The sequence below is a fragment of the Malus sylvestris genome, chromosome 11, assembly GCF_916048215.2.
Source record: "Malus sylvestris chromosome 11, drMalSylv7.2, whole genome shotgun sequence".
Classification (NCBI taxonomy): domain Eukaryota; kingdom Viridiplantae; phylum Streptophyta; class Magnoliopsida; order Rosales; family Rosaceae; genus Malus; species Malus sylvestris.
In genome coordinates this window covers 5,472,363-5,489,171 of record NC_062270.1, presented here as the reverse complement: position 1 = coordinate 5,489,171, position 16,809 = coordinate 5,472,363, and the positions used below count along the sequence as shown (strand labels likewise).

At 36.8% G+C, this 16,809-nt stretch overlaps 3 protein-coding genes across 3 annotated transcripts; 1 reads left to right on the top strand and 2 right to left on the bottom strand.

Moving 5' to 3' along the window:
* Window positions 1–70: 70 nt before the first annotated feature.
* On the bottom strand, window positions 71–3,992 carry LOC126588160 (probable inactive receptor-like protein kinase At3g56050). Its single transcript, XM_050253221.1, has 10 exons — window positions 3,883–3,992; window positions 3,560–3,719; window positions 3,284–3,425; window positions 2,938–3,009; window positions 2,688–2,831; window positions 2,472–2,603; window positions 1,685–2,292; window positions 1,316–1,506; window positions 1,070–1,202; window positions 71–893 (listed from the first exon to the last, which is right to left on the bottom strand). The coding sequence occupies exons 2-10, from the start codon at window positions 3,678–3,680 to the stop codon at window positions 295–297; spliced, it is 2,142 nt and encodes a 713-aa protein (XP_050109178.1). The 5' UTR covers window positions 3,681–3,719; window positions 3,883–3,992; the 3' UTR covers window positions 71–294.
* Window positions 3,993–11,978: 7,986 nt separating this feature from the next.
* On the top strand, window positions 11,979–12,944 carry LOC126588163 (uncharacterized). The gene is made up of 2 exons (XM_050253225.1): window positions 11,979–12,233; window positions 12,304–12,944. Exons 1-2 carry the CDS (start codon window positions 12,198–12,200, stop codon window positions 12,595–12,597), a joined length of 330 nt encoding a protein of 109 aa, XP_050109182.1. The 5' UTR covers window positions 11,979–12,197; the 3' UTR covers window positions 12,598–12,944.
* Window positions 12,945–14,196: 1,252 nt separating this feature from the next.
* LOC126588162 (uncharacterized protein At5g39865) lies at window positions 14,197–15,777 on the bottom strand. The gene has a single exon (XM_050253224.1). It carries the CDS (start codon window positions 15,232–15,234, stop codon window positions 14,467–14,469), a length of 768 nt encoding a protein of 255 aa, XP_050109181.1. The 5' UTR covers window positions 15,235–15,777; the 3' UTR covers window positions 14,197–14,466.
* Window positions 15,778–16,809: the final 1,032 nt, after the last annotated feature.

Genomic DNA, 16,809 nt, shown 5'->3' with positions numbered 1-16,809 from the left:
TTTTACGGTAACTTTCAGCTCTTGAAGATGAAACTAGAACGCTAAATCTGGAGACCACCCAACGGAGGCCTTTCTACTCAGAAAGTTGAATTTTATTGATCTCAGACGTATATTTTCGGGTATACAAGCTTAAAAATCTCGCTTTCTCAGTTATTTACAACACAATACCTCTAACTTAGTTAGATACAATACAACACAATCATATATATATTCTATTTGCATCCTGCTGCTATAAATCAATGGCAAAATCAGGTAAAAGAATAAAACTCACACAAAATTAAATAGATTTCATGATCAACTTCCTTCTGCTGACATAATTTCAAGCTCTGCCCACCAAAGTGGTGATAGTTTCGGTGTGGCTGCGTCAGGTCCCATGGCTGTGATTTCCTTTAACCTGCCCGTGATCTCTGTCATTGTCGGTCTCTGTTTAGGGTCAGGATGGACGCAATCCTTTATCACTCGAAATAATTTGGTTAGCTCTTCTTCTTGGTAAGAGTTTAGGGTAGGATCCATTATTTCTCTTAAGGATTTATCTCCTTTTAGATAGTGAGACGCCCAGTCTTCAAGAGAACCGTTTTCCACGGAGTATGGAATCCTACCAGTGATCATTTCAAACAATATTACTCCAAAGCTGTAGACATTGCTTTCTGGATCCATGGACATGGAATCACGAAGCTTCTTGTTAACGGGTCCCATCTTCGCTGCTGTCACTTCATTCAAGAAGGTAAAATCGGATATTTTGGCCGCATAGTCTTCAGTCAGGTAGACAGAAGATGATTGCAAGTTCTTCTGTACTAAAGGTGGAGTCAGCTGGTGCATATACTCTAGACAATATGCCATCCCCATGGCTATTCGTAGTCTCATTCCCCAGTCCAGGTGCTCAGCTTCTTTTACTGCAAGACACAAAAATTCGGCTTATCAAAACTGTGTATCCTAGGTACATAAGCATTCCTTTTCAGCTAACGTAAGTTGGTCTGTGTCAAAGCATTTTGATTACGAAAATGCTATATGAAGTACAGATTGACTACTTTTTATTACTTTCTTGACAACATAGAGAGAAAGTACTCACTGTGTAGATGCTCAAAAAGTGTTCCATTTGGAGCATACTCGAAAACCATCATTCTTGTGAATGGTTTCTCTTCTTCACAAAACCCAATAAGGTTTACAAAGTTCTTGTGGTTCACTTTGGACAATGTTTCTATCTGTAAAAGCAGGAAAAACACATGTTTATATTGAATATACATCAAAAGAAGTGGCAATTCGGGACTCTTGGACTAAATGGTGTATAAAATTTGATAGATTGTTTGCTATTTACCTTCTTTCTAAACTGAGTCTCCAAATTTTTAGTCCAGTCTGCAGAAGATTCCATTGTGATTGATGTCACAGCTATTTCAACCCCACTTGAAAGAGTTCCCTTATAAACGTTGCCATCTGAGAGGGATCCAATTACATTACTGAAATCTTCACAAGCTGCCTCAAGTTCTGATCGGTTCAGCTTTGGTACACCTGAAACACAGTTCATCAAGCTGAGCACTTGAAACATTGTCGGAGTTTAAGCGAAAATTTGACCGCACCAAATTTAAAGGAATCAGATGTGAATATAAACATACATATATACATGCATAAGTGTTTAAGTTTGTGTGTGCAGGCCTGCCAGGGGCCTGAATATTCTCACAAATCTGACCTGTTACAAATGCTTTCTGCAGCTGCCCACTTAAGCCGGTGACCCAGGGCTTGACTGTAACAACTTTAGTGCTTCGGGCCACAATAATGCCAACAACTGAAAGGAAAATCAATAACGAACCTCCAACAACGCCTGCACATATCATAACTACACGATGCCTTGAATTGGAGCTGCTTTGAGCCACCTGACTTGGACTTAAAGAAGGGGAAGGAATTGGTTCTGGACTGGACCCTGAAGGTGGAATAATAGTTGTTGGGGGATTTTTTGGGACTGGAGAGGCAGGAGTCGGTGCTACTGAAGGTGAGGGTGAAGGAGCAAGAAAACTACTTGGGGGAGATGCCAAAGGAGAATTTGTCGATGGTGATGGTAAAGGGGAATCTAATGATGGTGATGGTGATGGTGAAAATATTGAGGGTGGCAATGAGACTGAAAATGGCTGTGGAGATGGTGAAGAAGGCTGATGAAGTGGTGGTGAGGAAGGTGAAGAAGCTGATGTTGATAATGATCTGCGTTTATTTTCTTTAGCCCTTCCGAATCTAGATGGCTCCTTTTCATCTGCTACCTGCTGCAGCCTACGGTAAGCTACATCTTCAGGTTTGGCAGTGCTCCTACCAAACAAACAAAAAAAAGGTCATCATGGACTGAATGAAGGAAATTATATGTTACAACGTACAAAATTGTTTGTATATTGTAATGCTTCCCATATTTTGTACAATGCCGAAACATAAAGAACTTGTTGAGAATGAACTAGTTTTTAGTAAATTAGGTCGAAGTTTAAATTTCTTACCAGCTGATAGATCTGCTCATACAAAAAGCAGCATCTGTTAGCTGATCCTGATCTACCTGGCATTCCGAAAGCATCTCCAATTGGTGGAGTTCGGCAGGTATGGAACCAAGAAATCTGTTATTGTCAAGCAAACTGCAAAAAGAGTCACAAGATGAGTTTAGTAAAACTGTAAAATCCAAGAAGCAATAAGACTCGTGAGTGGAAACATCTACACACAGAGTAGTAAGAGATGGATTCTTGCTGAAATCAGATGGGAAAGGTCCGGTAAAGTTGTTATATCCCAAGTCCAAAACTTCCAGCTCCATTAACTCTGCAATCTCTTTCGGTATGTTTCCAGTAAACGAATTATTGCGCAAAATACTGCAGTAAAGAAGTACCAGATTCAGAGTAATGCCTTGAAGCAAAAGGTTGAAAATAAATAGATTTTGAAGAAAAATCATTGGACTAGAACCAGTTATATTCGTACATGGATTTTATGTAAGCTAGCTTCCCTAATTCAGGGGCCAACGTTCCTCCTAGACAAAGATCTTTCAAGTTCCTGCAAGTTGATCAATCTTATTTTATTAGGCTAACAAAACCATGAATTAATATAGGAGATGAAAGAGTCTAAATATATATGATTTCAAATATAATTGGTAGAAACTCAAAGTTTCCGTTGATAGATCTTTAAAGATTCGCGCTTTTCCAATCACTAAAGCTTCAAGCTGGAACAATGGTGAAATGATTTGAGCCGTGTTCCAGTACTCAGAAAACAAGATGCCGAAGCAAAAGATGATGAACAATATAGAGATTTATCAGCAAGTGCCACTCACAAGATGATAACTTTTCCATCCGAGCATTCGACCCCGAACCACGAACAAGGATCGTCATCTTCTCCACCATTGTTGTTCCAACTCGACAAAGCCCCAAAAGGGTCTGTCACCACCCTGTCCCTGAACCTCAACAACGCCACACCTGCATCCAAGCACCACGCATTTATTAGAAACCAAAACCCATTAAGCAGCTGGTTAAAAAAGCCAAAACCCATGAAGCAGCTGATTGAAAACTGTAAGGAAATGCAGAAGAACAAGTACTACTGGTTCGGATACCTTCAATGTTGAGAGACCAACACGGGCTCAGATTCTGATGAAACAGTAAAAGAAATACCACCGTCACGACCGCCATCCGCCGGTGCTCCAAAAACCCAGAAAATCTCGACCGTTGATTCATCCCCACGTTAAACAGAATCAAATATTCCCAAGCTGCAACCTTTATACACACAGAAAGAGAAGAAATGTTTTTGTGGGAGTCTCAAGAACGGCAAGAGAAAAGTTGGACAGAGGTGGAAGAAAGCGCGTGCAATCAGAGACTTGTTAAAAATCATTTACCAGTTGGAAAGTTCCATTTTTTTAATGCTTGACCGAAAACTTACCAAAATGGGAACCCGAAATGGGAATCGAAATATCGGGGAAAGACGACGGAAAGTTGAATGTTTCGGTTCCGCGGCAATTCAGCAACGTTTTGTTTTGCTTGCTTTGTCTTTTGGCTAGCAGCCAGCGACTGGGCTCGGAGACATATTTATAGCGCCGTCATATCGCAGCCACGTGCTGGCCACGTGATATTTTCGGTGAGGTTTCCTTTTCTTTCTTTGTACTTCTTTATGGTACATCCCGTGTTATTATGTAAATATTATAATATATATGTTAAAAAATTAATAATATATAAAAATACGTAGCGTACCATCTATATTATAGGGAGAACGAAAAATTTTCCCTAGGGTTGCCACTTTCTGCTAAGATCAGTTTGTAGTATTTTCCTAGAAATATCATGACCGCCTGTTTGATTTAATCAGAGTCCTTTTTCTTCCTTTTGGTATATAATATTCGAAGGGATTTGTTCTTCTTTTTTTATTGTAAAATAAAATATTAGCTCATAATTTAATCACTTAATTAATATGTCTAATGTTTAGTTATCATATCTCTCACCTAAATGAAATTTCATAAGCTCGTATTTATTTCGAAAATCAGTTCAACGCTGAGATATATCATATGAAGATTTAGATCAATATATGTTTTTAATTATTGTGTATGAAGATGAAATAGTTATAATCATTATCTACGTCCTCGTTTGGTGTTTCTAGTTGGCTTGACTTGAAATGATGAAGAAAACTTATCACTCTTAATCTTACTATTTTTGTAGAGATTATAAGAAATAAGTTTTCTTCATGAGTTCTCTATCTTCTAACTTCACTTCAACAATGCATACATTGTACACATTTTCATTCAACAATCACTGAATATATTGAGTTGTCTAACCCAAACAAATCCTAGACAACGATGAATATTACCATGAAACTTATCTCATACATAAGCATTCTGTTATATAATAAATTAAATCAAAACCCCTTCATTTTCGAGATCATTCCTCTTGTAGTTATCTAAGTTCATACCTTTCTAGGAACCCACCCTGCAATTTCCTTAATTGGATACACGTTCGTGTCCCTTTTTTATCTTTTGATTAAATCCCTTTGGAATTAATATAGTGAAAATTCTACGTAATTTCCTTTCTTTTGGTCTCTTCCATTCTCCATAGTTCGAGCCATATTTTTTTCTGTAAGACCGAGCAACCTTCATTGACTATTTACACAGGACTCATACCCCAGCTGGTACGACATAGGGGGGCCTCAATTTTATAAATAAAAATCGATTATCTGGCATCATGCAATTGGTCACAAGGTGGAAATTACATGTTCTTCTGCGTTTTTTATGTTTTTGGGGCAAGGGTTTGGGGGAGAATCTGTAACTTGAACGAGTCCACATTCCAGTTTCCATCACATGCATTTCACGAACCAGCTTGAGTTCCGGCCTGCACAAGACAACCATTTAACAATTAGTAGCTCATAACGGTTGTATTACTTTGTCTCCACACAGAACAATGATTCAGACCAATTTGTCCAGTTTCAAAAAGTGGGCTCTCAATGATCACAACTAGGGGTGGATTTTTTTGCCAAATTGCCGTGCCAACCGAATTACCAACCGTGCCATACCGATTTTGTGCCAAATTTTTTGTGCCAATCGGTAATGGTACGGTATTGTACCGTACCGAAATTTCTTGGTACGGTATTGGTAATGGATATCATTACCACGGTATTACCTTACCGTACCGAACATTTAATATAATATATAATTTATAAATTATATAATATATATATAATTATATAACACATATTTATAATATTCTAATAATTTGATATGATGAAAGAGGCTCAACCTCGGTTCAAGATTCCAAATAGGAAGAAGATTGCGGCCAATGTGTGGGATTTATATGTGTTGGAGAAGTCTAAGTTATTTGAAGCAATGCATAATCAAAATGTAAGTATCACAACCGATACTTGGACATCGGTACAAAACATTAACTACATGGTAGTTACCGCTCACTTCATGGATAGTGAATGAAAGTTGCACAAACGGATCATAAACTTCATAAAGATCACGGGTCATAAGGGAGAAGACATTGGGAAAGTTCTAGAAGTGTGTTTGAACCAATGGAGGATAGAGAAGATCTTTAGCATGGGGGAAACTTCTATTTGTTTTGGTTTGTAACTTCTATTTGGATTGTAAGCTTAATTTTCATCATGAATCTTGATGCATCATTTGAATTATTGTGTGTGTGAATTGTAAATGATGAATAATAGATGAATTTAGGCTACAATGTATGAGATAAAGGTACACTAAAAAAGTTTTGCCCTTGAATTGGGTTAAAAAAGCAAAAACAAATTTTGTCCCAAAACAAAGTGGCAATTACCATTGCCATACAATGCCAACCGAACATTTGGCAATACCGAACTTCGGTATACCGAAAGTTTGGTATGGTAATGGTAATAGATTTTACCAAACCGAAAGTTTGGTACGGTAATTGGTACGAGGGTTTTGGTACGGTAACCGTACCGAACCCACCCCTAATCACAACAACAATAATAATACTAAATAATATTTAAAAAAGAAAATTATTGTCTTGATTCCTACTTGGATATGCTTCATGTAGATCTACATTATCTATATATATATTAGTTTGATTGAACATGAAAAAAAATAATATAAAAAATAGAACTATATATCGTTGCTAATATCAGATAATTAGTGCCCTAATTATAAAAAGAGTTAAACTGTACAGCTCAAGCAGATACAGTGGTGTTTGGTCAGTAATTAACAGATTTTTTTACAGGTAGGGGAAAGAAGATAGTGAAATATAATCTTTCTAAAAAACTGAGTGGCTGATCTGTAGTGGTTTTCAAGTATCCAAAGTTTTAGCGGATTATTCTTCTTCACCCAGCAACATCTTCTGCAAGTTACAACGACCTTAATGGGGTCCGTTAGGTCATACTCTCTTTTGAGTGTGTAGCTGCGCCGGAAAAGATGATCGCGGCAGTTTGAAGTTTGCGTTCTCTCTTGTGAGTGACTAATTGTAGCATTCTTCATATTCGAAATATGCAAATATAATTAATTTGACGTACTTTATGCATATTAATAAGAGAGTTGAAAGTTTCAGGTTGGGTTTATAGTGCACAAGCCATTTGGAGGACTATCCATAACACGTACGAAAAAGTGCTACCAAAGGCCTGCCCTCTTATTTGATCAACTTAGATTAGGGTTTCCTAGGGTCTTTTTCCTCTTGAACTAATTTTTATTTCGTATAACAAACTCACAGAAAAGAAAGGGAAATTAATGCAATATATGTACACATAAAATATAAAATGTTGTTGTACTGATAGAGGCTTTAGGGTTTTCGACCCTATAGCCGGACCACATTAACTTGCTGCTAAATTTTTCTAGGGTTTGTGCATGATTGAGTACTTAGTTGAATTAGACCCATCACCATATGTGGGGCTTTTCTGGTCTCCTTCCTTTAAAAATAGACAACACAACCACCTGTGTTATTGGACAATGTTGGAGGACCTATATTTCCAATGACGTTGGATCAAAATGCAGGACTTTTAAGCCTCTTAGATGAGCTTTGGAGAAGCCAGTTGGTGTGGTCTGGACAATATATCAGTATTCAGTACCATCTTAATTTAAATTACTCTTTAAAAATCAACTTAATTTGAAATCGTTTAATCAATAAACTTGGATGCAATCATGCAAGGGAGTTGGAAGACCAATAACCCTTGGCTACTCAAGGATGAGTAGGAACTCCTTTTCAAAACTCTTCATGTTTGAATCACAACGTTTTGTGATTATGATTAGAACCATTCATATTATAAATCACTTACAGATCATCTCTGCAAGAAAGAAATTAAAACTAAGGTCGTTTAGTCAACTGTTGTAGCAAATACATAAATGGTTCGTAATACTTTTACCAATTAATTTTGTTTATCTGTTTTTATACATTTCGTGGACTAAAGGACCTTCGTTTTAATTGATTTTTTTACAAAGGCAATATTTATAGAGTGATTTATAATATGAACAGTTCTAATTATAAACACGACAACAAACAATTTTGAGTAGAAACTCCTACTCAGACTTTGAATAGCAAAGTATTATTCTAATTAGACGATGGATTATCTAGGAGTCTATCCTTTTGATACAGACTTACAAGAATACGTAGTGGAATTGTTGGCACTTGGTTTGCGACACTATCATCTAAGACGATGAATTATATGGAAGTCTAATCTTTTTTATACAAACTTAACACCGAGAACTCTTGTGGAATAAAGTAAAGACTGAGTGTCACGAAACTGATCATTACCTCTTTAAACACGGTCTTTACTTAAAGAACCAACACCAAAACACTTATAATACTTTAAAATCATTTATAAAAAAGAAAAGAAAAGAGAAGAATAATGCTATTTTAACATGGGAATTGCACATCATCCGGCGTCTACAGCTCCACTTTGATGTCAATGGCAGCTCCTCCTTCTCAAAAGTAAGACCTTTGCCCCCATGATTGAAGTGGTATAAGGTACTATATCACATACATGTGATGTGAGGTGGACCTAAATTTATGCCTGTTTCCCGAAGCTTACGTTTGCTTGTTCAAAATGGCAACCATATCACATATGCATTGGTCAGCCTACTCAAACTCATGGTCATATTTGTAAACTGATAAGGTTCGTTCTCATTATCTTCAATTTTGTTTTCGGCTAGCTCGAAACGAGGAGAAAAGAACCGAGCTTGAGCTTTGGTACGTACGATCACAAAGTTCAATTCTTGAACATAAGGGATGCATTGGACTGAACTATACCACATACCTCATCTTCTACCTCAGTTTTTCCAAAAACTTAGGCATACGCTATCAAAATTAATGGAGCTTCATTATACAATTTGTATACATTTTTTTTTTTGAGAAATTAGGTTTACATCATTCTTTTTGCTACTCCATTAATTAAAATCCTATTCATTTTCAATTTTTGATCATGGTCCTTGGATATTAATAACATCATTAATTATTTGAATAATAAAATATTTTTATTTTTAAATATATTTCTTTAGTGTTAAAAATGTTACAATTAGTATATTTATATTTATGGCTAAATTTTCTATCATATATTTTTATTTTTAGTTTGTACCTATTTTTAACTTGTACCAATTTTCTTTTCATTTTTAATTTGTACCCATATATTAGTTTCTTTTTGTGCCCATATTTTTTAAAGTTTTATTTGTATTTGTATCCATGTGTATACCGTCATGTGACATTGTATATTTAATCAATGATAGAAAAATTACATATGGTATATTTATGTTTTATGCCTAAACTTTGTATCATATATTTATATTTTTAGTTTGTACCCACTTTTAATTTGCAACATTTTTTTTTAAATTTATAGTATTTTCTTTTTAGTTTTATTTTGTACCCATGTATTAATTTCTTTAAGCGCCTATATTTTTAAAAAATTCATTTGTACTCATAATTTTTTAATCTTTTATTTGTACCCTAATTTATTTATAATGTCATATCCCGGCTCGGGTCCACCACATCCCGGGCCTGCTCTACCACCATAGCACGATATTGTCTGCTTTGGGCTTACCATTCCCTCACAGTTTTATTTTTGGGAACTCACTAGCAACTTCCTAGTAGGTCACCCATCCTGAGAGTGCTCTGGCCTCCTTCTCGCTTAACTTCAGAGTTCCTACGGAACCCGAAGCCAGTGAGCTCCCAAAAGGCCTCGTGCTAGGTAGGGATGAGAATATACATTTAAGGATCACTCTCCTGGGCGATGTGGGATGTCACAATCCACCCTCCTTAGGGGCCCGACGTCCTCGTCGGCACACTTCCGACCAGAGATTGGCTTTGATACCATTTGTCACATCCCGACTTGGGTCCACCACATCCTGGGCATAGCACGATATTGTCCGCTTTGGGCTTACCATTCCCTCACGGTTTTATTTTTTGGGAACTCACGAGCAACTTCCCAGTGGGTCACCCTATCCTGGGAGTGCTCTGACTTCCTTCTCGCTTAACTTTAGAGTTCTTATGGAACCCGAAGCCAATGAGCTTCCAAAAGGCCTCGTGCTAGGTCAGGATGGAAATATACATTTAAGGATCACTCTCTTAGGCGATGTGGGATGTCACATATAATGTACGCATTCTTCTTTATTAATGTACCACATGGGTACAAACACAAATAAAACTTTAAAAAATATGGGCACAAAAAGAAACTAATATATGGGTACAAATTAAAAATGAAAAGAAAATTGGTACAAATTAAAAATAGGTACAAACTAAAAATAAAAATATATGATAAAAAATTTAGCCATAAATATAAATATACTATTTGTAATATTTTTAACACTAAAGGAATATATTTAAAAATAAAAATATTTTATTATTCAAATAATTAATGATGTTATTAATACCCAAGGACCTTGATAAAAAATTGAAAATGAATAGGATTTTAATCAATGAAGTAAGAAAAAGAAGGATGTAAACCTAATTTTATCTTTTTAAAAATTCATTTGTACTCATAATTTTTTTAATCTTTTATATGTACCCTAATTTATTTATAATGTATCCATTCTTCTTTATTAATGTACCACTTTGTTATATGTGAAATGTACCAATTTTTTTAACACTATGGATACATTCTTTTGCCATTTATTATTTCTTATTTTTATATAGTTTTTATCCATTTATTCAATCAAAATGTTTGAATTTTTTTATTGTAACCGTTTCTAATAGTATTTGTCACATCCTGGCCCGGGTCAACCACATCCCGGGCCTGTTCCACCACCGTAGCACTATATTGTCCGCTTTGGGCTTACCATTCCCTCACTGTTTTGTTTTTTGGAACTCACGAGCAACTTCCCAGTGGGTCACTCATCCTGGGAATGCTCTGGCCTCCTTCTCGCTTAACTTCGGAGTTCCTACGGAACCCGAAGCCAGTGAACTCCCAAAAGGCCTCATGATAGGTAGGAATGTAAATATACATTTAAGGATCACTCCCCTAGGCGATGTGGGATGTCACAGTATTATAATGAGGAATTTTAAATTTATAGGATTATAAATCTCATAAAATATCAAACAATTAATGTCAAAACTATAAAAATAAAAATATTAATTGTAATATAATGAGGTGTATAAAGTCGAGGGACTTTGATCAAACTTTGAATATTATTAAGGTTTTAGTCCAAAAATGTTAAGGATTATGGACCACTTTCAAAATATCCCTTTTTTTTTTCTATGTTAACTCCTTAATCACAACGTATACCGTATATGTACATTCAAAGATTTCTAAGGTAAGAAACAATGATGGGTATATTCCTAAAACGATTTACCCATTCTCTCATAGTCCTTTATTAAACTAGTGATATTTGACCTAATAATTTTCAAGAGAGAGAATAAGGGGTGAGCATCAAATGTGCAACTTCGCCAACATACATCTTGTACTAGTACTTATTCCAACCTCATGTTAATACAAGCAAAATGCGCCTTGGGCTTTGTATTTTTGGGCTTTGACTTTTGATTTTAATGAAATTCCAAATGTGTGATCATCAATTGTTAATTTGCAATTTCTAGTGCGACCAACACTTTGCGCAATTATGGACGAAGCGTAGTTCGTTGAATGAAAATTGAACAGCTGAAAACGAATCCATCATAATGAGCTTAGGATGAACCATTGTCAATTGCATTTTCATGTGAGAAATTAGGTCCTGTAATCAAGATTCTATTAGCATAACCATCCAATGAGTGTATATCACTTGTCCAAGTATCCAAAGTGAGATAAAAAAAATCATTTAATATGGTGATAGGCACTATGTGGCGAGCAATAAGTCGGTAATAAGCAGATACTATAGGCCACTATGGAACGGTGGTGCCACTACGATGGTGTCTTCATCAGAAGATAGATTTAGCCCTCATTTTGAGCCTTCTTCTTGAGCCAAAATCTAGGGTAGTTGGCATGAGAAAACTGCGCATGCTATGCCTGAAGTTTGGAACTGTTGTAATATAACCTTAATATGTAAAAAGAAGAAAGTGCAGAAAAAGGAAATAAAAGCAAAGAAATTAAAATTCATTCATTTCATTCATGCCTTTCAGTGAAGGTTCATAGTCTTATATCACATTCGGTAGAAGCCTAGAAGCATCTAATTCTCAAACCAAATGTCGTCAGATTCAAAGATTGTCGGAGCTCTAATTACATTCAATCTTCTCCAGATCTAAAATCTAAATGTCCCTTCACGCACAAGACAAGATATGGACATAGGAAGGAGGATGTTGGCTTTGGTTTAGGGTCATAGTCATTCCACCGATCACATGCTTGAATCACGCAGCGAAGTTTTAGTCATTGAGGTACTTCGTCCAACACGCGGTTTGGTTTTTATTTATTTATAATTAATTGTCTACTTTTTTTGTTTTTTAGTTTCATGGTGGTATGCTCAGTGTTCTAAAAAACGCTCTAGGCGGCCGCCTAGGCGTTAGACGGCGGTGCTCCCCCCTGATTAACCCAAAATCGTTTACTAAATTGGGAAAGCTATTAGGTGGCGTAAGGCGGACGCTGGGCAGGCTAGAAGGAAGCTGGACAGTCTGGGTTGCCTGGGAAAATACGATTGGTCTACCCAGAAGCAGGCGGACGCTGGCCAATCTGGGTGCTCTGCGCCTCGTTGTCTTCTCTCCCCGAGTCTCGCTGTCTCCCTCTCGGTATGACGATGGTTGACAAGACGTGAGAGAGAGTATGGACCTGCAATTGCAGATGTGGTGATATGGCTGACTACGGCCATGGTTTTTGCAGTGAGCAACGTAGGGTTTGATTATGAAAAAGGTGAATCGGTGATTGGGAATCGAGAGGCTGTACAAGCATTTGGTGTATTCTTTTATTCTAATAGGAAATATAGGATAATAAATGATCAGATGACTTTGGGTTGTTGGTTATGGTTCATTGCGCCTATTATATTCAAAGGTTAAACAAGGAATACAAGGCCCAATCTTCCATTATATTAATGAAAAAGGCCCAAAAAAATTTATAGGCATAGAAAATGATACAAAAGGTCTAAAATTTTACATATTTTCTTACACATATATTTTTCTTTTTTCTTTTTAAAAAGTAATATCTTATTCAATGTTTATTCACATAGTATGTAGTAAATTGAATTAATTTATATGATGTATAATAAAATTACTGAAATCCGCTTAGGCCGCCTAGGCACCCGCCTAGACTCTGCCTAGGCGCCTAGCCGCTAGGCATCAGGCCGCCATCCGATTAGGTCCTAGCGTTTTTTAGAACCTTGGGTATGCTTATGGAAATGGTGTATCTAATTTCCAAAGGATGGATTTACTACAAGTTCATCCAATTGTGAAATGAATTGGAGCACTTTTGAGGGGATACATACAAAGAAAAGAAATAAATTAGATACAACAAGGTTAAATAATATAGTCTATGTCCAATCCAATGCAAGGATCATGAACAAGAAAAATTTAGTCTATCATCCAAGAATACTCATCGTTATGATTATATGTTTGCTGTTTTTTAAATATTGAACTTGTTGGATGGATGTACTTGGTGTATTCTTATACTTCTATTTTTGCATTTTATTATTATTTTATTATCCATACAAGTATAGTTTTTTTTTTTTTTTTCAAAATGTAAATAGGCACTTATTTTCAAGATATATAATAAATTTACATAAATCCATCTAAATGCCCGCCTAGACCCCGCCTAACCGCCTAGGCGCTAGGTCCTTACCATTTGCCCGACTAGCTAGCGCCTAACATTTTTTTAGAACCTTGTTGCCATCCAAAATGTGTTGCATATATGTCAATAGATATTAACATATGCCGAAGCAATATGATGGGTGTTAGCAAGAGAATTTGTTGAGTACTCTTGAAACAACCTGCCGAATGCTATCGAGATATGACTAGCATGCATTACACCAAACACTTGATGGGCACAAAAAACTCATACCAACATTTGAAGAGTTCTCGAAAGATCTTCACATGTTTGTGCATCCCCCATTGCGTACATATACACAAAAATGAAAAATATAACATCGGACTCACTTATCTGTCTAAAGTCGTCTAAAGTCTTTATGGTTTTGATAGGATGTTGATTTGTTATTTATGGTTTGGGGTAAACATATCGAACTTGTGCATGCAAACCCTAAAAGATCATCCCTTTTAGGCAAATAATAATTCCACATTCAAAAACAACAACAATTTTTTGGCCACCGAAGATAATTTTGCGCGCCAAAAGTTCATAACACATGCACCTCAAAATTTCTCAAAAAATAAAAAGAGAGTAAATAATAAAATCCAGGAAGAAAAAAAATGTACTTATCATAATCAAAGTTAGCTGACATTAACCTTCATAATCCATAATTAGGGTGACACCCCCACATGCGCCGGGCCTACACATTCTTACATGCCCAACAACATTTTTTAATAAAAAAACTACAAAAACTCCTCTCACCCAAAAAATTAAAAATAAAAAGAAAATAAAATTCGAAGTGGGTTTTTTTGCCCTTCTCTTTTTTTTTCACATTTTCTTTCCAATTTTTGTTATTTCTAATTTAGATGTAAAATTACTAAATTAGAGTGGCGCACACGAACAAGAAGGGCACCTGATGAGACCGTTTTCGTTGCACGACGTACAACTCTTGAAGCCGTTCTTCTCAGAGTACAACTTGTGACTGCCGCTACACACGTCGCACAGAATAAATCTGTACCCGCCGCACGTGTCGCATACCCCCGGTTCCTGTGCGGGCAAGCCTTCCACGAACTTCTTGAGCTCGCCGGCCTCGTGCAAATTTCTCACCTCGTCGGCCCCACCTACGTACCTCCCCCCAATGAAAACCCTCGGTAATGTCAACTTAGTTTGTTGACCGAGAATCTGCTGCAGCTCGGTTAAGAACCGGTGGTCCATCGCTAGATCTCGTTCGTCCAATGATACGCGAAACCCTCGGAGAATCGATCGGACGGTCTTACAGTCCTCGAACGTAGGCCGCACGATACGTAGGCTCGTGAAGTAAACGACAATGCGCTTCTCCGCCCCCGGGATGGAGCTGATGGACGGCTCAGATTGTTTTGTGGAGATTCCATCGTCTGGTTGGGGTTTGGGCTGGGGCTGGGTGGATGGGCGAGTTGACCAGGCGCGGAGGAGGGAGTTGGCGACCCGGACGCGGTGGAAAATAGCGGAGGCTTTTTTGGTGGCGGCGGCGGTTGTCGGTTGTAGAGAGTGGTCGTTGGTTTCGTCCGCGCAGAGGTTTTGGATGTCTTTGAAGGAGGAGAAGGAGAAGGGGGAGGATGGGGATTGCGTGTCGTGAATCTGAACCGTTGATTTGCTCCACGACCGCCACATTTGAGGGTTGGGATCAGAAGTTGGATTTTAGCTAGCAGAAACCCAGATGAAGAACTGATAAAAGATAGAAACTTTATGAATCGAGTTGAAAAACAGAAGAAATATGAATTGGGTTTGCTCTGTCTTTTGATTTTATGGGATTTTTTTGGGGGGATTGGTGTTGGTTTCTGGGTTTTGCTTTGCTTAAACCAAAGGCCTTGGTGATTGAAATTTGAAAGGGAGATCTGCAAAGTTGTGGAGAGCTTTCGAGAGAGAGAGAGAGGAAAGAAAGGGAGGGGAGGGATTGGATTGGATAGATAGGCAAAATGATGGGGTTGTAGGGTTGGGGGGTTAGGCAGTTGGTTAAGTTAGTTGAGAGAGGTGGTGTGTTTTGTTTATTGCCTTAATGGGGGTTTAGGGGAGAAGGGGAGGGATGAGAGAGGTTCTAATTAGAGAGATGGGTAATTGGGATTTAGAGCCTAATTATAGATGAGAGGTCCTGTGTTTAGGAAATGGGTAACCTTTGCCTAATTTTCCATAGAAATTGAGGACCTGGTCAAGATTGTTCCTTTTATGTTTTGTGTTACACAAGTGTGGCCTATATTTGGGGAAACTTTATTTATCTTGGGTGGATTCATAATGAGATTTAGAGGGAGAAAATTGCTTGAGTATACAAGAGTTGGTAATGACTGGTGACTGATGCTAAGACATTTTTAAGCTTGAGTTACGCCTAGCATGACTGAAAACGTTTTTAGAATATTCTGAAATTCATTTTAGAGTTTACTATTTAAACAACCTCGTGCATTTATTTTTATTATTTATCAAATTTGATGTTTGTCAATTCATTTAATTTACCATGGTAGATATGCATGAATTTTACATTGAGAAGCACACAAGTTGAAGACCAATTATGGTTCGTTTGGAAGTGTTTTTTAAAATGACTGAAAACGCTTTTAGAGAAAATGTTTTTGAGTTTTAAAAACACTTAAAGTGTTTCCTATAAGAAATACTAGTTCTTCGAGTACTTTTCTAAGATTCACTTGCATTTTTTCCTTAGAATTGATATAAAAAATATTTTCACTAAAAACGCTTTCAGTCATTTTAAAATATTTTCAAACCAGGATTTAGTATAGATGTATGTGAATGTTAATGTGAGATTTAAGATACATGCCTATGCCTTAAATGCTTTGTATCAAAATCATGTGCTTATTTATCTAAATGACCAGCACAAGATCCTGCTAAGCAACAGCTTACTTAGATTATTCTGTAACCATATATTTAAGTAGGGTGGTGGTGGATCACGCTAACTCATAGCTTAAATTATTCAATCACAGGAGCGTGCTGATTTTCTTGCCAGCCCATTAATAGCAAGCAAAGCACATCGACATTATCTGCTTGCCAAAATCTTCTCCTGTTCACATTAGCACAACTAAAACCAATTATGTTGCAAGTGGTGGATTCATTGGATTGCTGAATAAAAAATTTCTTTTAAATTTATTGTCGTTCGGATTTAAACTCTTTATCAATTTAATGTAAATTATTTATTGTTTGTTAAAAAAAAAAAATATCTACGTCAAATTACGTCGGTTACTCTTA

Bases quoted from the DNA above. Each gene is read 5' to 3' on its own strand.
- LOC126588163 (XM_050253225.1), top strand. From the start codon at position 12,198: ATGCTTGAATCACGCAGCGAAGTTTTAGTCATTGAG. The intron at 12,234-12,303 runs GTACTTCGTCCA...TTTGTTTTTTAG, and splicing joins GCGAAGTTTTAGTCATTGAG to TTTCATGGTGGTATGCTCAG.
- LOC126588160 (XM_050253221.1), bottom strand. From the start codon at position 3,680: ATGAATCAACGGTCGAGATTTTCTGGGTTTTTGGAGCACCGGCGGATG. The intron at 3,426-3,559 runs GTATCCGAACCA...GCTTGGATGCAG, and splicing joins TTGGTCTCTCAACATTGAAG to GTGTGGCGTTGTTGAGGTTC. The intron at 1,203-1,315 runs GTAAATAGCAAA...CTGCTTTTACAG, and splicing joins AGACTCAGTTTAGAAAGAAG to ATAGAAACATTGTCCAAAGT.
- LOC126588162 (XM_050253224.1), bottom strand. From the start codon at position 15,234: ATGTGGCGGTCGTGGAGCAAATCAACGGTTCAGATTCACGACACGCAA.